Below are 21,709 nucleotides of genomic sequence, written 5' to 3'. Positions count from 1 at the left end.
CGACAATATCTCTCTAACTATTGCCGAGCCGGCCCTTTTGCTGGACGGACGGGGCAATCCGAAATACGATGGCTGGGGTTTCCACAGTAGAAACAGGCCTGTGTGGCAGCCCGACGACGAGCCCTTTCCTCCGGGGACAGACGGACCCGGTCGAGTTGCATGGGTTCTGGTTCGGGAAAGTTTGGAGTATCGGGACGTGATGAGAACAGAGAGACGGGGGTGTCAGTACGCCACAGGGCGATTTGATCCGCAATCTTAATGGCCAGACTAATGGCGGCGTCTAAGGAATTTATTTCCCCCCGTAGTGCTATTTCCCTTCCAATCTCTCTATTCAGACCACTCTGAAATGCTGCAATGAGGGCCACATTATCCCACCCTGACTCAACAGCCAAACTGTGGAACTGGCTGATAAACTCACGGACTGGGAGTCTTCCTTGGCGAAGAGTCAACAGACGCTGCCCCGCCTGTTGCCCTCGTATTGGATGGTCGTACACTCGTTTGAGCTCGACAGCAAAACCCGCAAAGGACTGGGTGAGCGGAGAGCCCTGTTCAAAGAGAGCATTGAAAAAGTTAAGCGGGGGTCCCTCCAGTAGGTTAACCAGGTATGCAATTTTGGCCGCTTCCGTAAAGAAGCGGATGGGCTGAGCGTTGAACGACAATTGACACTGTGTGAGAAATTGCCGACAGCTGTGTGGATCACCTGAGTATTTTGCTGGAGGTGGGATGTGAGGCTCCGGAGCTGTGGTAGCAGGCAGCGCTGGCTGGTCGGGCTGAAGCAGAGCGGCAACTGGAGCTGGTGTCAGACGCTCGGTGAGGCCCGTGATGGTCACACCAAGCCTCTGCATTTCTGTAGTCATGGTCCGCAGACGCTCCTCCTGGCCTCCTAGCCATTGGCCCTGCTGAGCAAGCGCTTGTCTCATTGCTTCTGCCTCTGCCGAGTCCATTTTGGTCAGATTATCCTGTTAGGGTTTTGTTTGTTGGACTCAAGGGCAGAGACAGACAGAGACAGAATATCAAGTTGTAACACAGTTTGTTTATTTAAAGGTTATTGGTTCAGTCCGGATGGACGAGATACCCAGGTTGCAGGATGGTAGGCTAGAGTCCAGGTAGGTGAACGAGCAGGCATCCAGCAGTCCGGGCTGGCAGAGAGCAAGCAGGCTGAAGTCCAGGCGAGCAGAGAGCAGGTAGGCTGAAGTCCAGGCGAGCAGAGAGCAGGTAGGCTGAAGTCTAGGCAGAGGGCGAGCAGGCAGACAGACAGGGGAGGATTGGAGCAGGTCTTCAGATTTAGGGCAGCAGAGGTTCCTCTCCATGCAGGTGAGAAGATAATCTGACAGTGTCTTGACGTCTGGGCTGGGTATATGAAGCCTGCTGATTGGTGATGCTTGGCAGCTGCGATAGCTGGAGATCAGCTCCACACACCTGGCTCCAACCCTGTAATCACAACAGAAAGGAGGGGGCGAGAGAGACTAGGAGGCAGAGGTTGAGGGCATGACAGAAAACCCTTGTGCCATGAAAAAATATTTCCACCTAAATAAATGACACATAGTTTATTGATGTGCTCACCTATTACAATGGGTATTTCTGTATGTTTTCAAATATTTTCCTGTGCCAACAGGTTAAGACAAAGATAATTTCACCAATATTGAGTTTTAAAAATGTAATAGACCAGGTCAGGGTACTCAAAAAAAAGAAAGAAAAAATAAATAAAATAATATACATAGATAGATAGATAAAGGAGAAAGTGGGCTCTGTTTGTCTGTTTGTTTAAAATTTTTGTCCCACTGGATGATGTCATAGGCATTGTGACATCAGTGATGTCATAAAAGCAATTGTGATGTCATCAGTGATGCGAAGTTGGCAAATTGTGCACTAGGACTGCACATGCCAATAGAACAGGTGAGTCCACGCAGCAGCCATGCTGCAGGCGAGGCCACACAGCAGCTGAGCTGCGCATACGAGGCTGCGGAGGCCAGCGACTAGGAATCGAGCCTCAGACTGATGACATCATCACTGACACTGATAACATCACTGATTATATCATCACTGAAGTTTTAGCTTCAGCCAGGAAAGATGACATCACTGATGACATCATCACTGGTGACATCATCACTGGTGACATCACTATAGTAGATCAGCGTTTTCATTTGAGCATGAAGCCTTTGAAGTTTGTGTATACTATGGGTTCATATTGCATTTTGGTCTTTCAGACAAGACAGTGAAATATTCAGTAAAGAACCTATGATGGTTATATGAGGAAAAATGTCATTGTTCATATTTTTTCTTTTTTTTACATAGTGTATTCTTCTACTACAGTCTTGAAGTTGGGATGGAAATTAATGGAAAGTGCCTCAACAGAAAAATGTCATTGTGTAAACAATTTGTCTTTGTTTACCATTGTCTTATGACTATGAAAAGTAATAAAGAAGTTGCAAAAATGATTTTAATTTTGTTTATTTTTGAAGATTTATCTCAACTGAAAAAAAATCCTCCAACAAATTGATAAGCTTATCTGACCTCTACATTACTCTACATCATTTAAACAAACAATGATCAAACATAAAACCAACAAACACACCCAAAATACATACAGGGAAGTTGTGCAGCATGAAAACCACCACCTAAACCTACTTAAAGAGCTGTGCTTGCCTTCTATTCTAGTCCTTAGAAATAAAGTTAGCAGTCTAGTCTATAGACACCATGTGACCTCATTTACAACTTCTTATTTGTTATGTTTTATTTTATGGATTTCAAGGTATTTTTTCTTAGACAATGACATAAAAAACCATCCATACATTAAGCACACAATACAGAAAAATAAATGAAGCCTGCGTTAGTTCATTCAAGACATGATGTCATAGGCTACGCCCCAGCTGTAACAGCTGACAGCCTCTGTTTGGTTCACCGTTTAACCAATTCTCCAATCACAGTCATTCTCACAACAAGGCGGTCCGTTTAAATATGGCAGCCTCTCACTCACTAATCTGTTCCCCACCTTGCTGATCTTTGCGGCTGCTGGCAACGCTTTGCCCCCTCCACCCCAGCCTCCACCTTTTAGATCAAATACTATCATGTATTGTAGCTCTGGAGTCTGCATGGCTCAAAAAATGAACATGTTTCCATGTCTTGCTTTTAGGCTCCCTCTTTTACTTTCCATGGTTTAAATGTATCTGGAATATTTTATTCCCATGGGGGATTCTGCTTTCTCTCCCTGCTCGGCGTAGCATGCTTGCTGAGCCGAGTTCAGGGAGAATTAAATTAATTAAATATTAAATTAAATATTAAATTAATTCTAAGAGCGGAGCCTTCAACGCCAAACATAATTGTATGCATTGTATTCATAATACAATAAATGGTTAATTCTATGACTTGAGTGTTCTTGAATGAACTAACACACAAAGTCGCCAAAAAACAAAACAAAAACACTTCAAACAAAACAGTTCAAACAAAAGAAACATTAGAGATATGACACAAAGTGGGGCTTCCCTTTGAGGGGGCTTCCCTTTGAGAACAACCCGGTCAACAAAAGGTTGCCAGGTCTTATGAGCTGTGGACTCACACAAGGTGTCGCTAAAACATCTGCAATCCACCGTGTGTGTGGGACAGGGGGCGCGTCACCCAATCAAGAAGGATCCTCCACCTAATCAACACTACATAATTTACAACTTCTAATATAATTGATCACTTCAGATTCATACAATCACATCAAAGAATATGATAACAAAAAAGTAATTTAGTCAGCCTTCCGTGGATGGCCACGGTCAGGTTATGGATGACTTTCTGTCCTGGTGCAACGACGCCTTCCTAGAACTTAACTTCTCGAAAACGAAAGAGATCTGTATGGATTTCAGACGTCCCCCCCGTACTACCCAGAATAGTGTCGTCCATGGTCAGTCAGTGGACATTGTAACCAACTACAAATACCTGGGCACGATTATTGATGACAAACTGAAATTTGACTTAAACACCGACATGCTGTGCAAGAAGGGCCAGCAACTCCTTTGCTGCTTGAGGAAACTAGCCAAGTTCCAAGTAGACAAGAGCCTGATGAAACTGTTTTACAGTGCTTATATCGAATCTGTGATCTGCTTTTCCTTCATCTGTTGGTACGGTAACCTCTGTATCAAGGATAAAAACTCCCTCTGGAGAATTGTGAAAACAGCTTCTAAAGTAGCCGGCATCCAACTGGAGAGCCTTGACCTTAGCTATAACAGACAGATGCTCAAAAAAGCTCTGTCCATCCGCTCAGACAGTGCCCACCCACTCAGTTCAGATTATAGGCTACTGTCATCCGGCCTTCGCTTGTGTGTCCCACGGACCACCAAAAACAGGTATAAGTATTCCTTTGTCCCTTCCTCCATCCGTGCAGTGAATGCTGCTGGAGGAAGGAAAAGATGACTGAGGAATTAAAGGAACACTCCGCCCATTTTCAACCAGCTTTGTATCATTAGAACATCAGTAGTATATCAGAAAACTGTAAACTGTTTTGAAGTCTGTCATTTAATTTGACAGTTATTGAGTGTTAAAGTGTGGACCAGTGACATCACTGGTCCACACTAACTCAAATTAATAACTCATTAACTCAAATCAACTCTCAATAACTGTCAAACTAGATGAATGATGAATAGTTTGACAGTTATTTAGAGTTGATTTGAGTTAATGAGTTATTAATTTGAGTTAGTGTGGACCAGTGATGTCACTGGTCCACACTTTAACACTCAATAACTGTCAAAATAAATGACAGACTTCAAAACCGTTTACAGTTTTCTGATATACTACTGATGTTCTAATGATACAAAGCTGGTTGAAAACGCCTTTGAAAAGAGTGTTCCTTTAACGTTTCATCAATCTGCTGTACCAGCAGTCAGCTCTTTTATGTTCTTAGCTCTTCTTATGTTTTTTAATTTGTTTTTTAATTTGTTTTTTAATTTGTTTTTTAATTTGTTTTTTAATTTGTTTTTATACTGTCTTATCGGCCGTATCAGCCGCTGGCTCATCCCGTTCTTAAGTTATTAGTGTCGTTTTATTTTATTTTATCAGCTGCACCAGACGTATGCTCTTTTATATTGGCTCATCGTATGTCTAAATGTTGTTACATCCTGATTATTTATGACATTGTACGTATGGTTTGCACTTTATGTTTTTATGTTTCAAGCCTCTATGCCTGCTGTAATCCAATTTGCCCTTTGGGACATTAATAAACTACTTGAACTTGAACTTGAACTTGAACTCCCCCCCCCAATAAATCACCATTTTATCAAAACGTGTGCATGGTAAAATGTGTTTATGAATGAAGTAGTTCCTCTGAGAAAGCCCTGCATTAGTGATCAGCATGTCAGACTGCACCAAAACAAACAGCATAATGTCTACTTGTACTGCCAGACAGGTTCCAGGAAAAAAAATGCTTTTAAATGAGCCGTTTGATAAAACTATTTATAAACCTATTAATACAAATGCTTATAAATGAGCCATTTAATAATACAACTGTTAATTAAATTGACAAATGAAAGACTGATTAATTAATGCTGATGATTTGCAAAATGCAATTTAAAATGTGCCTTTTTTGATTAATTATTATTCTTGCTTATTCATTTTCATATTATTTGTCCTTTGCACAATTTATTTTCGACCTTATACTTTACCATTGGACAACGGTTAGGCTACTTAAAGCACAAGAACAAGTGTGCCACACTATACAGATTAATTAAGTAGTAACCGCACCATTTAAATAAATAATTTGCTCTAGACTACATGATGTCACGTCACGTGTTTCTAATTTCTACACCATACAGGTGTTAAAAAAAATATGCAAGTGTTCAGGGACGCATGAAGCTGGGGCTGGACAAGAACAATAATGAAGTTTGGGGTAGTAGTACTGGCAAGAATTTCAATCCACTTTGTCTTTGTCTTTGTCTTTGTCTTTATTTAAAATCCCCTAGCTACAGCAGAGCTGCAGCTATTCTTCCTGGGGTCAAACAACTTGCATAGTTTCAAGACATCAAACAATTTGCATAGTTTCAATCACATACAAAATTTACATTCTGTGTAAAAAATACATTCTGTACAAACGGTACAGTTTTGGATATTACATACATACATACTGTACCTTTCAAGGTATTGCATACATCAGAAATACCTACATATCATTACAGATGTGTAGAATATACATAAACTACATCACATATTATGTATATATACCATTACCATATCTTATATATATAATTATACATATAACTATTACCATCACCATATATATTATACAGTATATTATCACAGTGGTAAGTGCTGTTTTACCAAGAATTTAAAATGTTTTTTGCTTTTCTTTTGTGTAATATATGTGGGAAGGGTGTTCCTGCATACCTCTAAACATGACAGTTCTTTTCATCGCATTTGTTCTAACTACTGGAAGTGTAAAACCTCCTGCAGTAGCATGTCTAGTTGAGTATGTGTGCCTGTTATGACTTAGAGTTACATTTTCATACAGAGATAAGGGGTCTTTAGTGTCAAGAATATTCCACATAAACATAAGAAGTGAATAGAGTAGTCTATTTTTTACTTTCACCCCTGATTTAAACAGAATGTTTTCACCAAAGCTAAACTGCAAATGTGATTTAAAAAAATGTCTACATACAGACATTCCATAGAACCACAGCAGTTATAGAGAAATGTACCTTCATAGAGTGTCCCTGACAGATGGGCCTTTTCATCTGGTCTTTAACGCTGTAAAACTCAGGGTCATATGGCCAGCAGATTGCTCAACAGCACCCCAGGATTTCCCAGGTGAAGAAACTGAATCCATCGCTCTGAGCTTCACAACGGACAGACCTACTTACTGCCTCCCACCATGTGTCATGAGGGGCGGACTGGTATCATAATTCAGGCCGGGCATTAGATACCAAGCAGGCCAGGCCGATACGGGCCGACGCGCGTGCCGGCGTCCGAAGGGCGCCGCCGAAAGATTTGGGCCGTTTGAAGCCCAATTTGGGCCGTTTAAAGCCCGATTTGGGCCGTTTGAAGCCCAATTTGGGCCATTTGAAGCCCAATTTGGGCCAAGTCCAATATTACAATGAGATGCATCCACTTTAACCCTGAATAAAGTAATAAAACCACTAGTAAACCAGTAGGCAGCGCCTGGCCTGCCTGCAAATTTTTTTTGCAGGCCAGGCCAGGCCAGGCCACCGGGCATTTGCCCGACGTGCCCGATTATGCAGTCCGCCCCTGGTCATGAAGATTGCATGTAGCTACTGTTACTGTCCGGACTCTTCCACTGGTTCAGCAAAGCCACTTATACATTGTTGTGCTTTCAATCATCTGTGCTTGTTGATCACCTGCATCAATAGTGTGTGTGAGCATATTATTACCAGTAAAGCTCTGAACGCCCTGTTTGAACTGTGTAATGCACTATGACTGTTCTTTCTTTCTTTCTTTCTTTCTTTCTTTCTTTCTTTCTTTCTTTCTTTCTTTCTTTCTTTCTTTCTCCCATGACAGCTTCAAGACATGTGGTGGGAGCAATGGGAAAAGTTGTGTCGTATATATTTTTGTCCCTGCAGTGTTCGCCAGTCGGTTGCTGAGTCTGCAATATTTGCACAAATCTCACTGAATTGGCTGCATTAACGCTCCTGACTGAATGACAAAACATGTGGAAATAACAGATCATTTCAATGGGACTGTTTTTGCTGGCACAGGATGAAATGACTGAGGGGGCTGTTATAACTGGCGAGGGGGCTGTTTTTTTTTTTCTTTTCTTTTTTTTCGTTTTTTTTTATGATATTTTTATATCGTAAAACATAGGTTATATACCCGCTATGCCTATTTCTGGACTTTTTAACCATAATAACCTCTGAAAAGCGCAATAACAACACAAGAAAGACTACTATTCAAAATCAAATAAAACATTTATTTCACAGGAGCAGATTAAGGCATTAATATAGGTTCAAATTTAATAAATAGCTACATCTCTGACACCTTGTGACAACCAAAGCACAGCAAATAGCGCTTCCCTGCCAATTCTGAAACAACAGAGCTATGTTTACAGGGGGTAGCCTACATCAACTTAAACTGATCAAATTTGATGAAGACTGCAGAAACAGCAGCCTAAACATGTCAGGTACAAACATTGCCTAACTGGCCTTTATAGATTAACTATTCTTTAAAAAAAAAAAAAAAAAAAAAATTCAACTGAGGGGGCCGAAAATTGAACTGAGGGGGCTAAGCCCCCTTAGGCCCCCTCGTGGCGCCGGGCCTGACACTATTATTAATTAAATAGACTATGAATCACAGTTTGCAGTACAACACAACATGACTGATCAACCAGCAAACCTACAATCAGTGTTTCGTCATACTGTAGCTGCTGGCTTTCTGACTGTGTGGAGGTTTTGTTTATAAATTGCGTTACTTAATTAATTGAGCTACTGTTGCAACCCCAAACTGCTTAATCTGATCTGCTCTGGTTGTCGGTATTCTTTTCACCTGTTGCATCTATTTCAGGAAGCGCTATAAGAGAGAGTTTGTAACCCAATGCCAAAATTGTCAACAAAATAATTACAAGATAGTTTTGGGCCTACCAATCAAAATTACATATATGTTTATGCTATATGTGTCATAATCATACCACCATGGACAGTATGCACCAGTAATGGTAGTTCAGTTTGCTCTGTCCTTCCAGCTGCAGGGAGGCTTTCCACAGGAATCAACACCTTTTGTCCTGTTGAAATCAAGGTAAGATGGCCATTATTACAGTTGTAAATAAATAACACTGTTACATCAAATATTTATTTGTGTATAGTATATTTAAGCAATATAGCATGAGAGCCAGTGTGTTGTGGCAAATTTATAAAACGGCTCTCTCAAATCAAGCAATCTGATTGGTTCACAGCCATTGTATAAATCCAGTAACCCACTCCAATAACCCATGGCCATGGGTTATTGAGTTGCCATGGCAACTCTCTTACTAAAAGGCTTTGGTTACCTCAAATGACAATGTAGAAAAAACAAATGGCGGAGACAGCTGTCAGATCCTTGTGAATCGATCTTCGCTTATAACTTTACTAATACTTTGCAGAAAATTATGTTTTGTACAAGAATAGACGCGGGCTAATGTCTTCTTTGCAAAAAAAAGGCTGTTAACCCCGCATTTAACCCCGCATTTAACCCCGTAACGTTAGTTGGTGTCGGGCTTTGCAGAAAGCTCTCAGCTTCTCAGCAAGCGCTGAGAATGCAGCGCTGCGCTCGAGCTGCGTGTCTGGCTTTCCAGAAAGCTCTCAGCTTCTCAGCAAGCGCCAGGATTGGCCAATGTCAACTTCAGTCTCCAGAACGATCCAATCAAATCACCCGCACGTTCTTGCGGTCCCGCCTTACAGTAGTGTTTCAACTGACTCTATCAGAATGACATGCCAGTCGGACTTATAGTATTATTATTATTATTATATTATCATACTTGGAAACCGTTTTATAAAAGCAATATAGCACTCGAGCAGCGTGTGTTGTGGCATATATCCCGCTGCTCAGCAGTTATCCCACTCGGCCTGCGGCCTCGTGGGATAACAGCTGATCTGCAGGATATATTTGCCACAACACACTGGCTCTCATGCTATATTGCTTAAATATAATATATATATATATATAATATATTATATTATATTATATTATATTATATTATATTATATTATATTATATTACGGTATATCATATTATATTAATATATTTTAAATGGAGTCTTTACCTTTCTTGTAGTAGATCAATCCAGCGCTCACAAAGACAAAACCAAGTAGCAGACCAAACCCTCCCACAACTATTTTATTCCTCTCTGATGCAGGAAGGGAAGTGTCTAAAATAATGAGAAAAATAAGCTTTCATAAACATCATACTGACAGTTTGCTGACCCTACATACATATATCAACACACTCAACCCACCCCAGACTTGAAGCAGTGGTTCAGAGAGGCTACGGTGTTCTACCATGCAGGCGATGTTCTCTCCTGGAGTGGCAGTGTACTCCAGGTAGGAGTGAATCTGGTAGTAGAAATCCCCATCAGGCCACACTTCAGAGAAACGGACGTCTGAGGTCACTTCCTGTCCGTCCCTCAACCATGTCACTCTGATTTGTTTTGGGTAAAAGTCATACGCACTGCACACAAGCATGGAGGGGTGTCTACCATGAGGCAACTTGACTGAATTCAGCTTGACATTGGGCGTGGCTGTTGAATCATCTGAAAGAAACAAGTTAAGGTTTATATTATGATTATACTGTGAAAAGGCTTCCCAAAAGCCCAAAGCCCAACTCAATAGAGTGACCCGGTTGTAACCAGTTGGCCACATCCTAAATACTAGACCCAAGCATGGCCGTATCTACCATTGAGGATTTTTTTCTTTTTCTTTTTAAGAAAAATAGCCCTGGCCCTCAGATCTATTCATCTGTCAGTCATGTTTTAAAGCCATGAAAAATAACATGATATATGACATAGTTGATGACAAATGCAACAATTTGCCTCCTCTCTGTGTGCAAGGAACCTATATAGAAGGATGAGATCACTCTCATCACAGAGACAAGGAACCTATATAGAAGGATGAGGTCACTCTCATCACAGAGACAAGGAACCTATATAAAAGGATGAGATCACTCTCATCACAGAGACAAGGAACCTATATAGAAGGATGAGGTCACTCTCATCACAGAGACAAGGAACCTATATAAAAGGATGAGGTCACTCTCATCACAGAGCTAAGGAACCTATATAGAAGGATGAGATCACTCTCATCACAGAGACAAGGAACCTATAAGGATGAGGTCACTCTCATCACAGAGACAAGGAACCTATATGAAAGGATGAGGTCACTCTCATCACAGAGACAAGGAACCTATATAGAAGGATGAGGTCACTCTCATCACAGAGACAAGGAACCTATATAAAAGGAAGAGATCACTCTCATCACAGAGACAAGGAACCTATATAGAAGGATGAGGTCACTCTCATCACAGAGACAAGGAACCTATATAGAAGGATGAGGTCACTCTCATCACAGAGACAAGGAACATATATAGAAGGAAGAGATCACTCTCATCACAGACAGCATTCACAGACAGTTCTATTGAAATGAATGGGACAGGCATGGGAAATGGAAAGTCCCACTATAAACCATCACAGAGTGGTACAGAGTATCTGTGTTGTTTCCACCTTTGATTGAAAAATGCTTAATTGCTTCCATAGATTGCTAAATTTGAACACTGATGTGAGTGATGTCTTTTCCTTCTTTATAGGTTCCTTGTCTGTTTGTCAATCAAAGCAATGCTGAAGTTGAACAATTCATGAATTTTCTATGGAGAAAGCAGAGACACAGAGAAGGAGCACAGGAGGAGACACACATGGAAAAGAGAGACCAGACAAGCTAATGTGAATCTAATGTGATGTGTGTATGTGTGAAGTTCTTTATAGATCTCCAGTAGCCTCTTAATTTTGCTCTAAAAGTGCACCAGATTGAAGCATTTGACTTTAAAATTTAAAAAATAAATATTCGCCACCACGTTAAAATGACCTTGATATTTATAAAATACGTGCATACGGCCCTAGGCCCAAGCCATCCTAACTCCTGTTTCACCACTAGACCTGGAAGAGACATGGCCACGCCATTGTCTGCTCTCCAACCATAATTGCCTTTCAAATGTGCAGGAGACGGTTTTGACGGAATTGTGTTGCTATAGGGAACGGGTTGGAGCTTATTTCCTGTCAGTTGTTGTACTAACAAACACTGCACCAGGAAGTAACCTGGGGGACATTTTGAATGTTTGTTGTTGAGTTGCAATGTTGATGTATGTTTTCTTCTTCTTCTTTCTTTCCTTTCTTTTCCTGTGTCTGAGCCTGTTTGTCCTGTTCGTATATTGTTCTCTAAAAATTGAAAATTAAAGCCCCATTCAGTAAGTTTTCCACTGCGCCCTCTGCGTGCATTAGTATCGATAACGATATCGCCGTTCAAAGTCAACAAAACACAGCGCCAGAAGCTCTATGTACATGTTGTGACATCGGGTGCTCACCACGTGATGAAATAATAATCCATAGTTCCGTGAAACATCATTTTCGTAGCAAATCCGAATCGAGTTACTTCCTCGTTTTCATGAACACAGCGCTTCCGCTGTACAGTGCATGCGCGCATGCTTTTCTTTTTTTCTTTTTTCTTGCTACGGGACGTGACAGACAAACTGCTTAGTCCCAGTGCTGGCCAATGGAGGGCGGTGTGGGATGAATAAAGACGAGGGTCTCCCTATTAAAAGTCAATCTACCATGTCCTGTGACTAAAAATCAGTTATATTACAGTAAAAAATGTCAAAAATCTTACTGATTGGGGCTTTAAATATATAAAAAATGTAAAAAAAAAAAAAAAAAAAACAGTGGGTAAATGTGTCTTCTGGTGGCCTCATCTCTACCAACCCTGTCATCTTCTAACCATAGCCAGCAACAGCCCTAACCAGTTACGTCACAAACTCAAGAAAATATATTTTCACATTTACCAAATGCGTCCATGATGGATGTGTTGCACATGATCGTCTTTTCAAGTGCTCTTCTGAATTGATAATAAGGATTATTAGTCCATAGTTTTGCCAGGTGCATTCCCAAGGCTGTGAATCCTGTCCAATTGCCTCTTGTGCTGTTGTATTGCATCATTAGGTTCTTGTTAAAACGATGCAGTGCGGTATACTCTGTATCTTTTAAGCCTGGACCTTTGAAAGTGCAGCATGCAGTGGCCTGCATATAATCTCCATCTGAGAAAACTGGACACAAAAAGGACACAAAAAGTATTGACGTGAAATTAATAATTATATAAATAAATGACAATAAATAATTAGCACAACTTACTCAAAGAAATAAATGAGTATCAATAACGTTACTTCAAGTAGAAAGTGATGTAACTCACCCAAACTGAGAAGAGAGAAAACAATACAAAAAAGAAAATTCCCAATATACATGTTTTCACAAAGATCTATAGGAACAAAGTATCTGTCCTGAGGCATTTATGAGTCTACCGGTTCAGGACAGCAAAGAAACAGGGAAATAGATGCTGGCACACTGATAATGTCAGTATGTGTCCAATGATATAACAATAATACAGAATGGCACAACCCGTAAAAATACGATAATCCGAGGAACACATGAACGCAGCGTATGACATCACTGAAGATGTCACTGATGATGTCACGATTTACGCCACAAATCACTGATGAGGTCTCTGTGTAGCGCGTGCTCCTGTTCTAGGGTGGAGACTCTGGAGACGATGCACCATGGGCGCAACATGTTGAGATTCATGACATCACTGATGATGTCATGATTTGCATCAGAAATCACTGATGATGATGTCACTGATGATGCCACGATTTGCCTCACGTGACTCACACCGCAGAATCGTCACTAATACCGCAAAATCGTGAACACCGCCTGCCCTAGGCAGTTTCAATTATGATGACGATGATGATGATAATGATGAAAGCAGTCTCACGCGCTCGATTTCTAGGGTGGAGAATCTGGAGACGATGTGCCATGGGTGGGAATGTTGTGAGAATTATGACATCTCTGATGTCACTGATGATGTCACGATTTGCATCACAAATCACTGATGATGTCATGTGAAACCCGCCTGCCCAGGCAATTTTAATGATGATGATGATGATGATAATGATGATAGCAATCTCGCACGCTCGATTTCTGGGGTGGAGAATCTGGAGACAATGTGCCATGGGCGCAACATGTTGTGGGATTTATGACATCCCTGACAATGTAACAATTTGCATCACAAATCACTAGGGCTGGGTATTGGTTAAAATTTCAAGAATCGATTCGATTCCGATTCACAAGGTTCCGAATTGATTAATCCTGATTCGTTCCGATTCGATTCCAATTTGATTAATTTCAATATCGATTTGGTTAGTGATACTAAAACATGTTTTTTGAGCTGTAACTTGAATTACATGACTGTCCAGTTATGTAACACAGGGGTTCCCAACCTTTTTTACAGTTGTCAATTTTAATGGTTTTAGTTACACATACATCAGCTGGTTCTGCTTTTGGGCTATCGGCATTGCGGCCTGTCGGCACTACGGCCTGTCGGCACATAGACGGGGCCCCGCACAATCATGACTAACACCGCAAAATTGTGAGTAACACCGCCAGGTAGGTGCCCATGATCTGAGGTAGGAACATTAAACATTTTGAAATCACAGAGGAGCAGTAATAAGGAAAACTGTCGCTTACTTACTTGCTGCAGAGATGCAAACAGCTCCAGAGAAAAGAAGAATCATTTTGAAGTGCATGGTCAACAACTTAAAAGTGTGCTGCAGTAATAACACTTCTCTATTATGGTTTGAGAAGGAGAAAGCTATTCACTGCTGTGAAGTGAACCAACTTGTTTTCATCACATTAAAGTGTGTGTGTGTGTGTGTGTGTGTGTGTGTGTGTGTGTGTGTGTGTGTGTGTGTGTGTGTGTGTGTGTGTGTGTGTGTGTGTGTGTGTGTGTGTGTGTGTGTGTGTGTGTGTGCCAAATGCATCAATATTGTTCACCTTTGGTGCTCTAAATGGAGGCTTATGATCAACCAGAGTAAAACTCAAGATGATGCACTTCAGAAAAAAGGCTACTGTAAGATCTCTCTCTGCAGAATGTCTTATTTGGAACACTGCCTCTGGAATATACAGATTTTTATAAATACTTGGGCTTTACTCTGGATGAATGTATGTCCTATGATTCCGGGATTGGAATTTTGGCAGACTCTGCTGGGAGAGCTGTTGGCTCAATAATAGGTAAAGTGAAATTCTGTAAAGACATGGAGTATGGGGTTGCAAGGATGCCAAAAAAGTTAATTCCATCCAGAATAGAGCCATAAGATGCTTCCTTGGGCTACATGCATTTGCCCCTACTCTTGCCATACAGGGTGATATGGGTTGGGAACCTGTGGAGATTAGACTAAAGGGAGAAATGATACGGCTTCATTAATATGCCAGAGAGTAGGTTAACAAATAAGGTCTTCACCTGGGACAAGGCTCACAGTCACCCCTGGATAAAGGACATTTTTTCTACTCTTAGAGAGGCAGACCTGGCATATAGCCTATTTTTCCTAACATGCTTTGCTGTAACGTTAATATGTTGAAACAAAAGTTACTGTATCTCTTAATTACAGAGAGGAATGGGCAAACGACATATGGTCTAAACCTAAGCTTAGATCATATGTTCAGATGAAGCAGCGTTTTGGTCCTGAGCCCTATCATGTCACTTCCTTTCTAAGCAGAAACCAGAGGTCTTTATGTGCTCAGCTGAGAATTGGTATCCTGCCTCTTGCCGTTGAAGTAGGGCGGTTCACAGCTATACCAGAAGAGAACAGGATATGCAATGTGTCTGTGATCTAAAGGATGTTGAAAATGAGCTTCATTTCATGTTTTATTGTACTTTATATGATGATTTGAGGATTTCCTTATTTGACGAAATGCAAAAGCAAAGACCTGAGCTCTTCTGGGCAGATGATGGCCAGAAGTTGGAGTGGTTGTTTAAGACTGAGGTATTTAAGACTGCTGACTTTATTTCTAGGGCCTGGAATAGAAGGCAAGCACAGCTCTTTAAAGGAACACTCTGCCCGTTTTCAACCAGCTTTGTATCATTAGAACATCAGTAGTATATCAGAAAACTGTAAACTGGTTTGAAGTCTGTCATTTAATTTGACAGTTATTGAGTGTTAAAGTGTGGACCAGTGACATCTCTGGTCCACACTAACTCAAATGAATAACTCATTAACTCAAATCAACTCTCAATAACTGTCAAACTAGATGAATGATGAATAGTTTGACAGTTATTGAGAGTTGATTTGAGTTAATGAGTTATTCATTTGAGTTAGTGTGGACCAGTGATGTCACTGGTCCACACTTTAACACTCAATAACTGTCCAATTAAATGACAGACTTCAAAACCGTTTACAGTTTTCTGATATACTACTGATGTTCTAATGATACAAAGCTGGTTGAAAATGGGCGGAGTGTTCCTTTAAGTAGGTTCAGGCTGTGGTTCTTCATGCTGTACAACTTTACCGTATGTATGTTGGGTGTTTCTGTTGGTTTTATGTTTTGATCATTGTTTGTTTAAATGATGAACAGTCAAAGTGTCCTGTAAGCCCGTGTGGGCTGGGCTTCATTCGAAGCGTGACACTTAAATAAAGAAAATCAATCAATCAATCATCAAATTGTTCATAGTTCCTCATACCTCACACCCTCGGTGTTCAGAGATGTGAAGGCAGGATCAAAGAACTTAATGTGATCCACCTCCAAGAAACACAACATCTTTGTCTTTTGACTATTGTGACACATACTGTAGGTGGCAGTTATTGTGTCTGTGCAATGGGCGTAGCTTTGGTTTTAAGCTAGCTTTGGTAGGGACACATCTCGAGGCGTTTTTGCATTTATGATAGACTTCCGACTGCCACCTCACATCATCTACAGCAGTGATACTCAACTTGCGGCCCGCAATGGAATTGAATTTTTTTGTTTTTGTTTTTTTACAGTGCATCTGAACGCAACATGCAAGATACCCGCTGAATAAGTGTCCAAATGTTCATGTCATTCTGGCCAATACTCCACTTCTGTTATAGCATTTCAGTCTGGAATATGGAGTATCTTTCAATAATCTATGATTTAGTAGTATAAAATAAATAAGCTACATTTAAAATAAAGCATTGTCCACTGCATGTAAGTAATCATTGTCCCTTTCTTTTGCTGTTAATGTGTGTCAGCACAGATTATTTGACATAGGCTAGACATACTGGGAAATATGACTAAGATTGATATTTCATACTTTACTGGGTTAATGAATGACACTTCTTTTCCTGTGTCATCTCACATCAAATCATCATACAGAAAATTGCCAATGTGGCGTCTCAGGCCATGTCCACACGAAGACGAGTTTAGGTGTATCCGCTAAAGTTTTTTCTCGTATAGACGTTTCGTCCAGACGGAACCAGCGTTCTGGGAGTATACGTTCTGGGAGTATACGCTAATTTTTGAAACCGGGTCCCAGAGTGAATAAATCTGAAGACGCCACCCTTGCATTTCCGTGTTTACAACCCATACGCATCTTTCCTGAACCGATGACGCCATAGCCCCACCTCTCTCCGCCAGCAACAGTGCACTAGCGTTCGTGCTACAGCAGCTACTGAGCCTGTTAGGGCTCTTGCAGCAAAATATAATGCTCCTCTATTACCACCGTCAGCAACAAGTGGACACGGAGAACAGCGTGTACAACATCCTCAGGGCTCCACACAGCTGACTCTTCCCATCCACCCCTCCCCTCCCTTCATCGGATATTTCCCAGAAGGCTTAGCGGCGGCTAAGTTTTTACAATAACACAAACAAAATCAGGGTAAACGTGTTAGATAGAAATAATATTTATTTTTAATACAACATGCAATTCTGGAATATTTTAATATTGGACAAAATGAAATGAAATGAAATGTAAACCCTGAGTGTAACGGACATACTCGGGATGCTCTATATCGCAAATACAACGTGAATAGGGAAGTGAGAGGTTTGACGACCACATCGTTGCACTGTGACGTGGCAGTGCCACTTACCGGGCCTGGCATATATACTACAGCGGTTTCAGTGGTATTCAGTGGTTTCATGTGGATACACACATTTCTTGAAACAATTCCGTGTTTATGGAAAACTTTTCTTAAACGAAAAAAAAAAGATCCGTCTCCGTGTGGACATGGCATAAGAAGACGTGTGTTACATTAAGGAGTGTATGTGTTACTATCCAAACAGGAAGTGCGTGGTCTCTGGATGTGTGGGTTTTCTGCAATACTCAGCGAGGTAGGTCAACTCTCCCAACAAAGCCTAGCTTGCACTAACTGGCTTTTAAAGGCAGCATGGAGGTGGGGGTAATCAACAAGTCCTGAACATTTGCAGGTGTGTGCTGGCAGAGGTCAAAGGTGAGGGTGCGATGCATTGTGGGAGATTGAGTCCAGGAAGTCACTCTGTCCAAAACAAAGACAAAATCACCCTCTTAGCAACTATCATCAGCACAGCAAAAATACTAAACAGGGATAGACCAGCTTGTCGAACAAAAGCTTGAATGCCTCCCTCTTTATTGTGTCATCTAAAGATATAAATTACACGTCTTCCTAAAATGAAGAGCAGCAATTAAACGCATCTTGCTCATTTTGGAAGTTCAGAGGGCTCATTTATCTTTCATGCATGGAGGATGTTTATGAAGAAGCTTCCTTCTTCTTTTCTCTATTAAGAAACGATCAAGTGTAAACTGCTATTGTAGGCTAAGCTGCTTTTCTGTTGGAGGAAGTTAGAGAGTCCGAGGAATGCCTTCCAAATCCTATCTGATATAACCCTCATGGCTTCCAAATCCTATATGATATAACCCTCATGGCTTCCAAATCCTATCTGATATAACCCTCATGGCTTCCAAATCCTATCTGATATAACCCTCATGCCTTCCAAATCCTATCTGATATAACCCTCATGGCTTCCAAATCCTATCTGATATAACCCTCATGCCTTCCAAATCCTATCTGATATAACCCGCATGCCTTCCAAATCCTATCTGATATAACCATCATGCCTTCCAAATCCTATCTGATATAACCCTCATGCCTTCCAAATCCTATCTGATATAACCCTCATGCCTTCCAAATCCTATCTGATATAACCATCATGCCTTCCAAATCCTATCTGATATAACCCTCATGCCTTCTAAATCCTATCTGATATAACCCTCATGCCTTCCAAATCCTATCTGATATAACCATCATGCTTTCCAAATCCTATCTGATATAACCCTCATGCCTTCCAAATCCTATCTGATATAACCCTCATGCCTTCCAAATCCTATCTGATATAACCATCATGCCTTCCAAATCCTATCTGATATAACCATCATGCCTTCTAAATCCTATCTGATATAACCATCATGCCTTCCAAATCCTATCTGATATAACCCTCATGCCTTCCAAATCCTATCTGATATAACCCTCATGCCTTCCAAATCCTATCTGATATAACCCTCATGCCTTCCAAATCCTGTCTGATATAACCCTCATGCCTTCCAAATCCTATCTGATATAATGCTCATGTCTTCTAAATCCTATCTGATATAACCCTCATGCCTTCCAAATCCTATCTGATATAACCCTCATGCCTTCCAAATCCTATCTGATATAACCCTCATGCCTTCCATCTGATATAACCCTCATGCTTTCCAAATCCTATCTGATATAACCATCATGTCTTCCAAATCCTATCTGATATAACCCTCATGCCTTCCAAATCCTATCTGATATAACCCTCATGCCTTCCATCTGATATAACCCTCATGCTTTCCAAATCCTATCTGATATAACCCTCATGCTTTCCAAATCATATCTGATATAACCCTCATGCCTTCCAAATCCTATCTGATATAAGCCTCATGCCTTCCATCTGATATAACCCTCATGCTTTCCAAATCCTATCTGATATAACCATCATGCTTTCCAAATCCTATCTGATATAACCATCATGCCTTCTAAATCCTATCTGATATAACCCTCATGCCTTCTAAATCCTATCTGATATAACCATCATGCCTTCCAAATCCTATCTGATATAACCCTCATGCCTTCCATCTGATATAACCATCATGCTTTCCAAATCCTATCTGATATAACCCTCATGCCTTCCAAATCCTATCTGATATAACCCTCATGCCTTCCATCTGATATAACCATCATGCTTTCCAAATCCTATCTGATATAACCATCATGCTTTCCAAATCCTATCTGATATAACCATCATGCCTTCCAAATCCTATCTGATATAACCATCATGCCTTCCATCTGATATAACCATCATGCCTTCCAAATCCTATCTGATATAACCCTCATGCCTTCTAAATCCTATCTGATATAACCATCATGCCTTCTAAATCCTATCTGATATAACCATCATGCCTTCCAAATCCTATCTGATATAACCCTCATGCCTTCCATCTGATATAACCATCATGCTTTCCAAATCCTATCTGATATAACCATCATGCCTTCCAAATCCTATCTGATATAACCATCATGCCTTCCATCTGATATAACCATCATGCCTTCCAAATCCTATCTGATATAACCCTCATGCCTTCCAAATCCTATCTGATATAACCCTCATGCCTTCTAAATCCTATCTGATATAACCATCATGTCTTCCAAATCCTATCTGATATAACCCTCATGCCTTCCAAATCCTATCTGATATAACCCTCATGCCTTCCAAATCCTATCTGATATAACCTTCATGTCTTCTAAATCCTATCTGATATAACCCTCATGCCTTCCAAATCCGATATACAAAAGCTACAAAATGACATAGTATTATGATATGCCCCATGTTCAGAACATAACATTCACCGTGTGGTAGGCCTATCAGTTGGATTTACAACCCTACAAACGTTCATCCGACTATAGGCTATTATTTTGTTTTTCTAAGAAATTATTTCCTCACATTTCTGTCTCTCTCTCTCTCACACACAGACACACACACACGCACACGCACACACACACACACACACACACACACACACACACACACACACACACACACACACACACACACACACACACACACACAAACCACCTGTCTTATACCATATTATAGGATATTTAGCATTTGAATTTCTTAATAATCTTTACACAGAAGCCAAGGCTTTATTTGACTAAAATCAGGTGAAACCCGAAAACGGCCAACTTCAATATTTTCTCATAAAATCGCCTGTCAAGAGAAACGGCAAGTTGCGACATCCGACTCATTTTGATAGAGCGGGTCACAAATATGAAATAGCCACTTATGTTTACTGTATTCATCACTAAAGGGTGTCACGATATTTTGTCGCACGATATATATCGCGATATAGAAACGTCACGATATGCGTATCCAGAAAAAAATTATATGTAATTTTTTTTTTTTTTTTTTTTTTGCTCCTGAATAATAATAGAACAAATTTAGCAGAATCAACACGCATGAGTGAGGGGGTAGACTACTACTGGCATGGCAAAACAGCTCAAGGGGTACATAAGATTACATAAGTTTAGGGACCATTGAGCATGAGTTATTTAAGAAATAGATTGTATACTATATTTTTCTTTCACCATGCAACAAACATTTAGTTTGTGACAGTGTGACACATTCTATTGCAAGAGAAGCATTATCTTCCATGTTGTTTTATAGTTTTTATAATAACAATTTCCAAAAACAGCATTTGTTTTGTATTTTGTGTATTTCAAATGAAAGACTATTTTTCCAGTATTTTCCCAGGGCTCCCTTGAAAAGAGGTTTCGATTTCAACGGGACTCACATGGTTAAATAAATGATAAATAAATACATAAAAATTATTTACTTTTGTTAAAAAGAATATTGTTAAAATATCGTATCGTATCGTTATCGTGAACCCAATATCGTGTATCATATCGTATCGTGAAATTAGTGTATCGTGACACCCCTACTAAAGGGTCAACTATTTTCATTACCCTTGACTATTGAGAATTGCACAGTTGCCGTCGATTGTAATACAGTTACAGAGAGTACATTGGATCATTTGTTTGATGGTAGCTGAGATGTGCTCTTAATGTAATTAAAAGAAACGTGAAACTTTGTGGGTTTCGTCATTTATAGGTTCTCATTGATTTTCTTTGGCCAGCCCATTTCAGACCAAATTGG

At 40.4% G+C, this 21,709-nt stretch overlaps 1 protein-coding gene across 1 annotated transcript; it reads right to left on the bottom strand.

Annotated features, from left to right (window-relative positions):
• Window positions 1-8,248: 8,248 nt before the first annotated feature.
• LOC310800135 (class II histocompatibility antigen, B-L beta chain-like) lies at window positions 8,249-14,330 on the bottom strand. The gene is made up of 5 exons (XM_083662710.1): window positions 14,238-14,330; window positions 12,499-12,759; window positions 9,911-10,204; window positions 9,719-9,823; window positions 8,249-8,701 (listed from the first exon to the last, which is right to left on the bottom strand). The coding sequence occupies exons 1-5, from the start codon at window positions 14,290-14,292 to the stop codon at window positions 8,583-8,585; spliced, it is 834 nt and encodes a 277-aa protein (XP_083518836.1). The 5' UTR covers window positions 14,293-14,330; the 3' UTR covers window positions 8,249-8,582.
• Between the last annotated feature and the right edge of the window lie 7,379 nt (window positions 14,331-21,709).

Source organism: Poromitra crassiceps (assembly GCF_964638095.1).
Source record: "Poromitra crassiceps genome assembly, chromosome: 29".
Classification (NCBI taxonomy): Eukaryota; Metazoa; Chordata; class Actinopteri; order Beryciformes; family Melamphaidae; genus Poromitra; species Poromitra crassiceps.
Note: the sequence above shows the minus strand (reverse complement) of the source record. Positions and strands in the feature narration are given on the sequence as shown.

Excerpts from the sequence above, each read along its gene's own strand:
- LOC310800135 (XM_083662710.1), bottom strand. The coding sequence starts at position 14,292 with ATGCACTTCAAAATGATTCTTCTTTTCTCTGGAGCTGTTTGCATCTCT. Across the intron at positions 12,760-14,237 it reads TGTTTGCATCTCTGCAGCAA|TTTTCTCAGATGGAGATTAT; the intron begins GTAAGTAAGCGA and ends TTTTGTGTCCAG. Across the intron at positions 9,824-9,910 it reads ACCACTGCTTCAAGTCTGGG|ACACTTCCCTTCCTGCATCA; the intron begins GTGGGTTGAGTG and ends TCATTATTTTAG.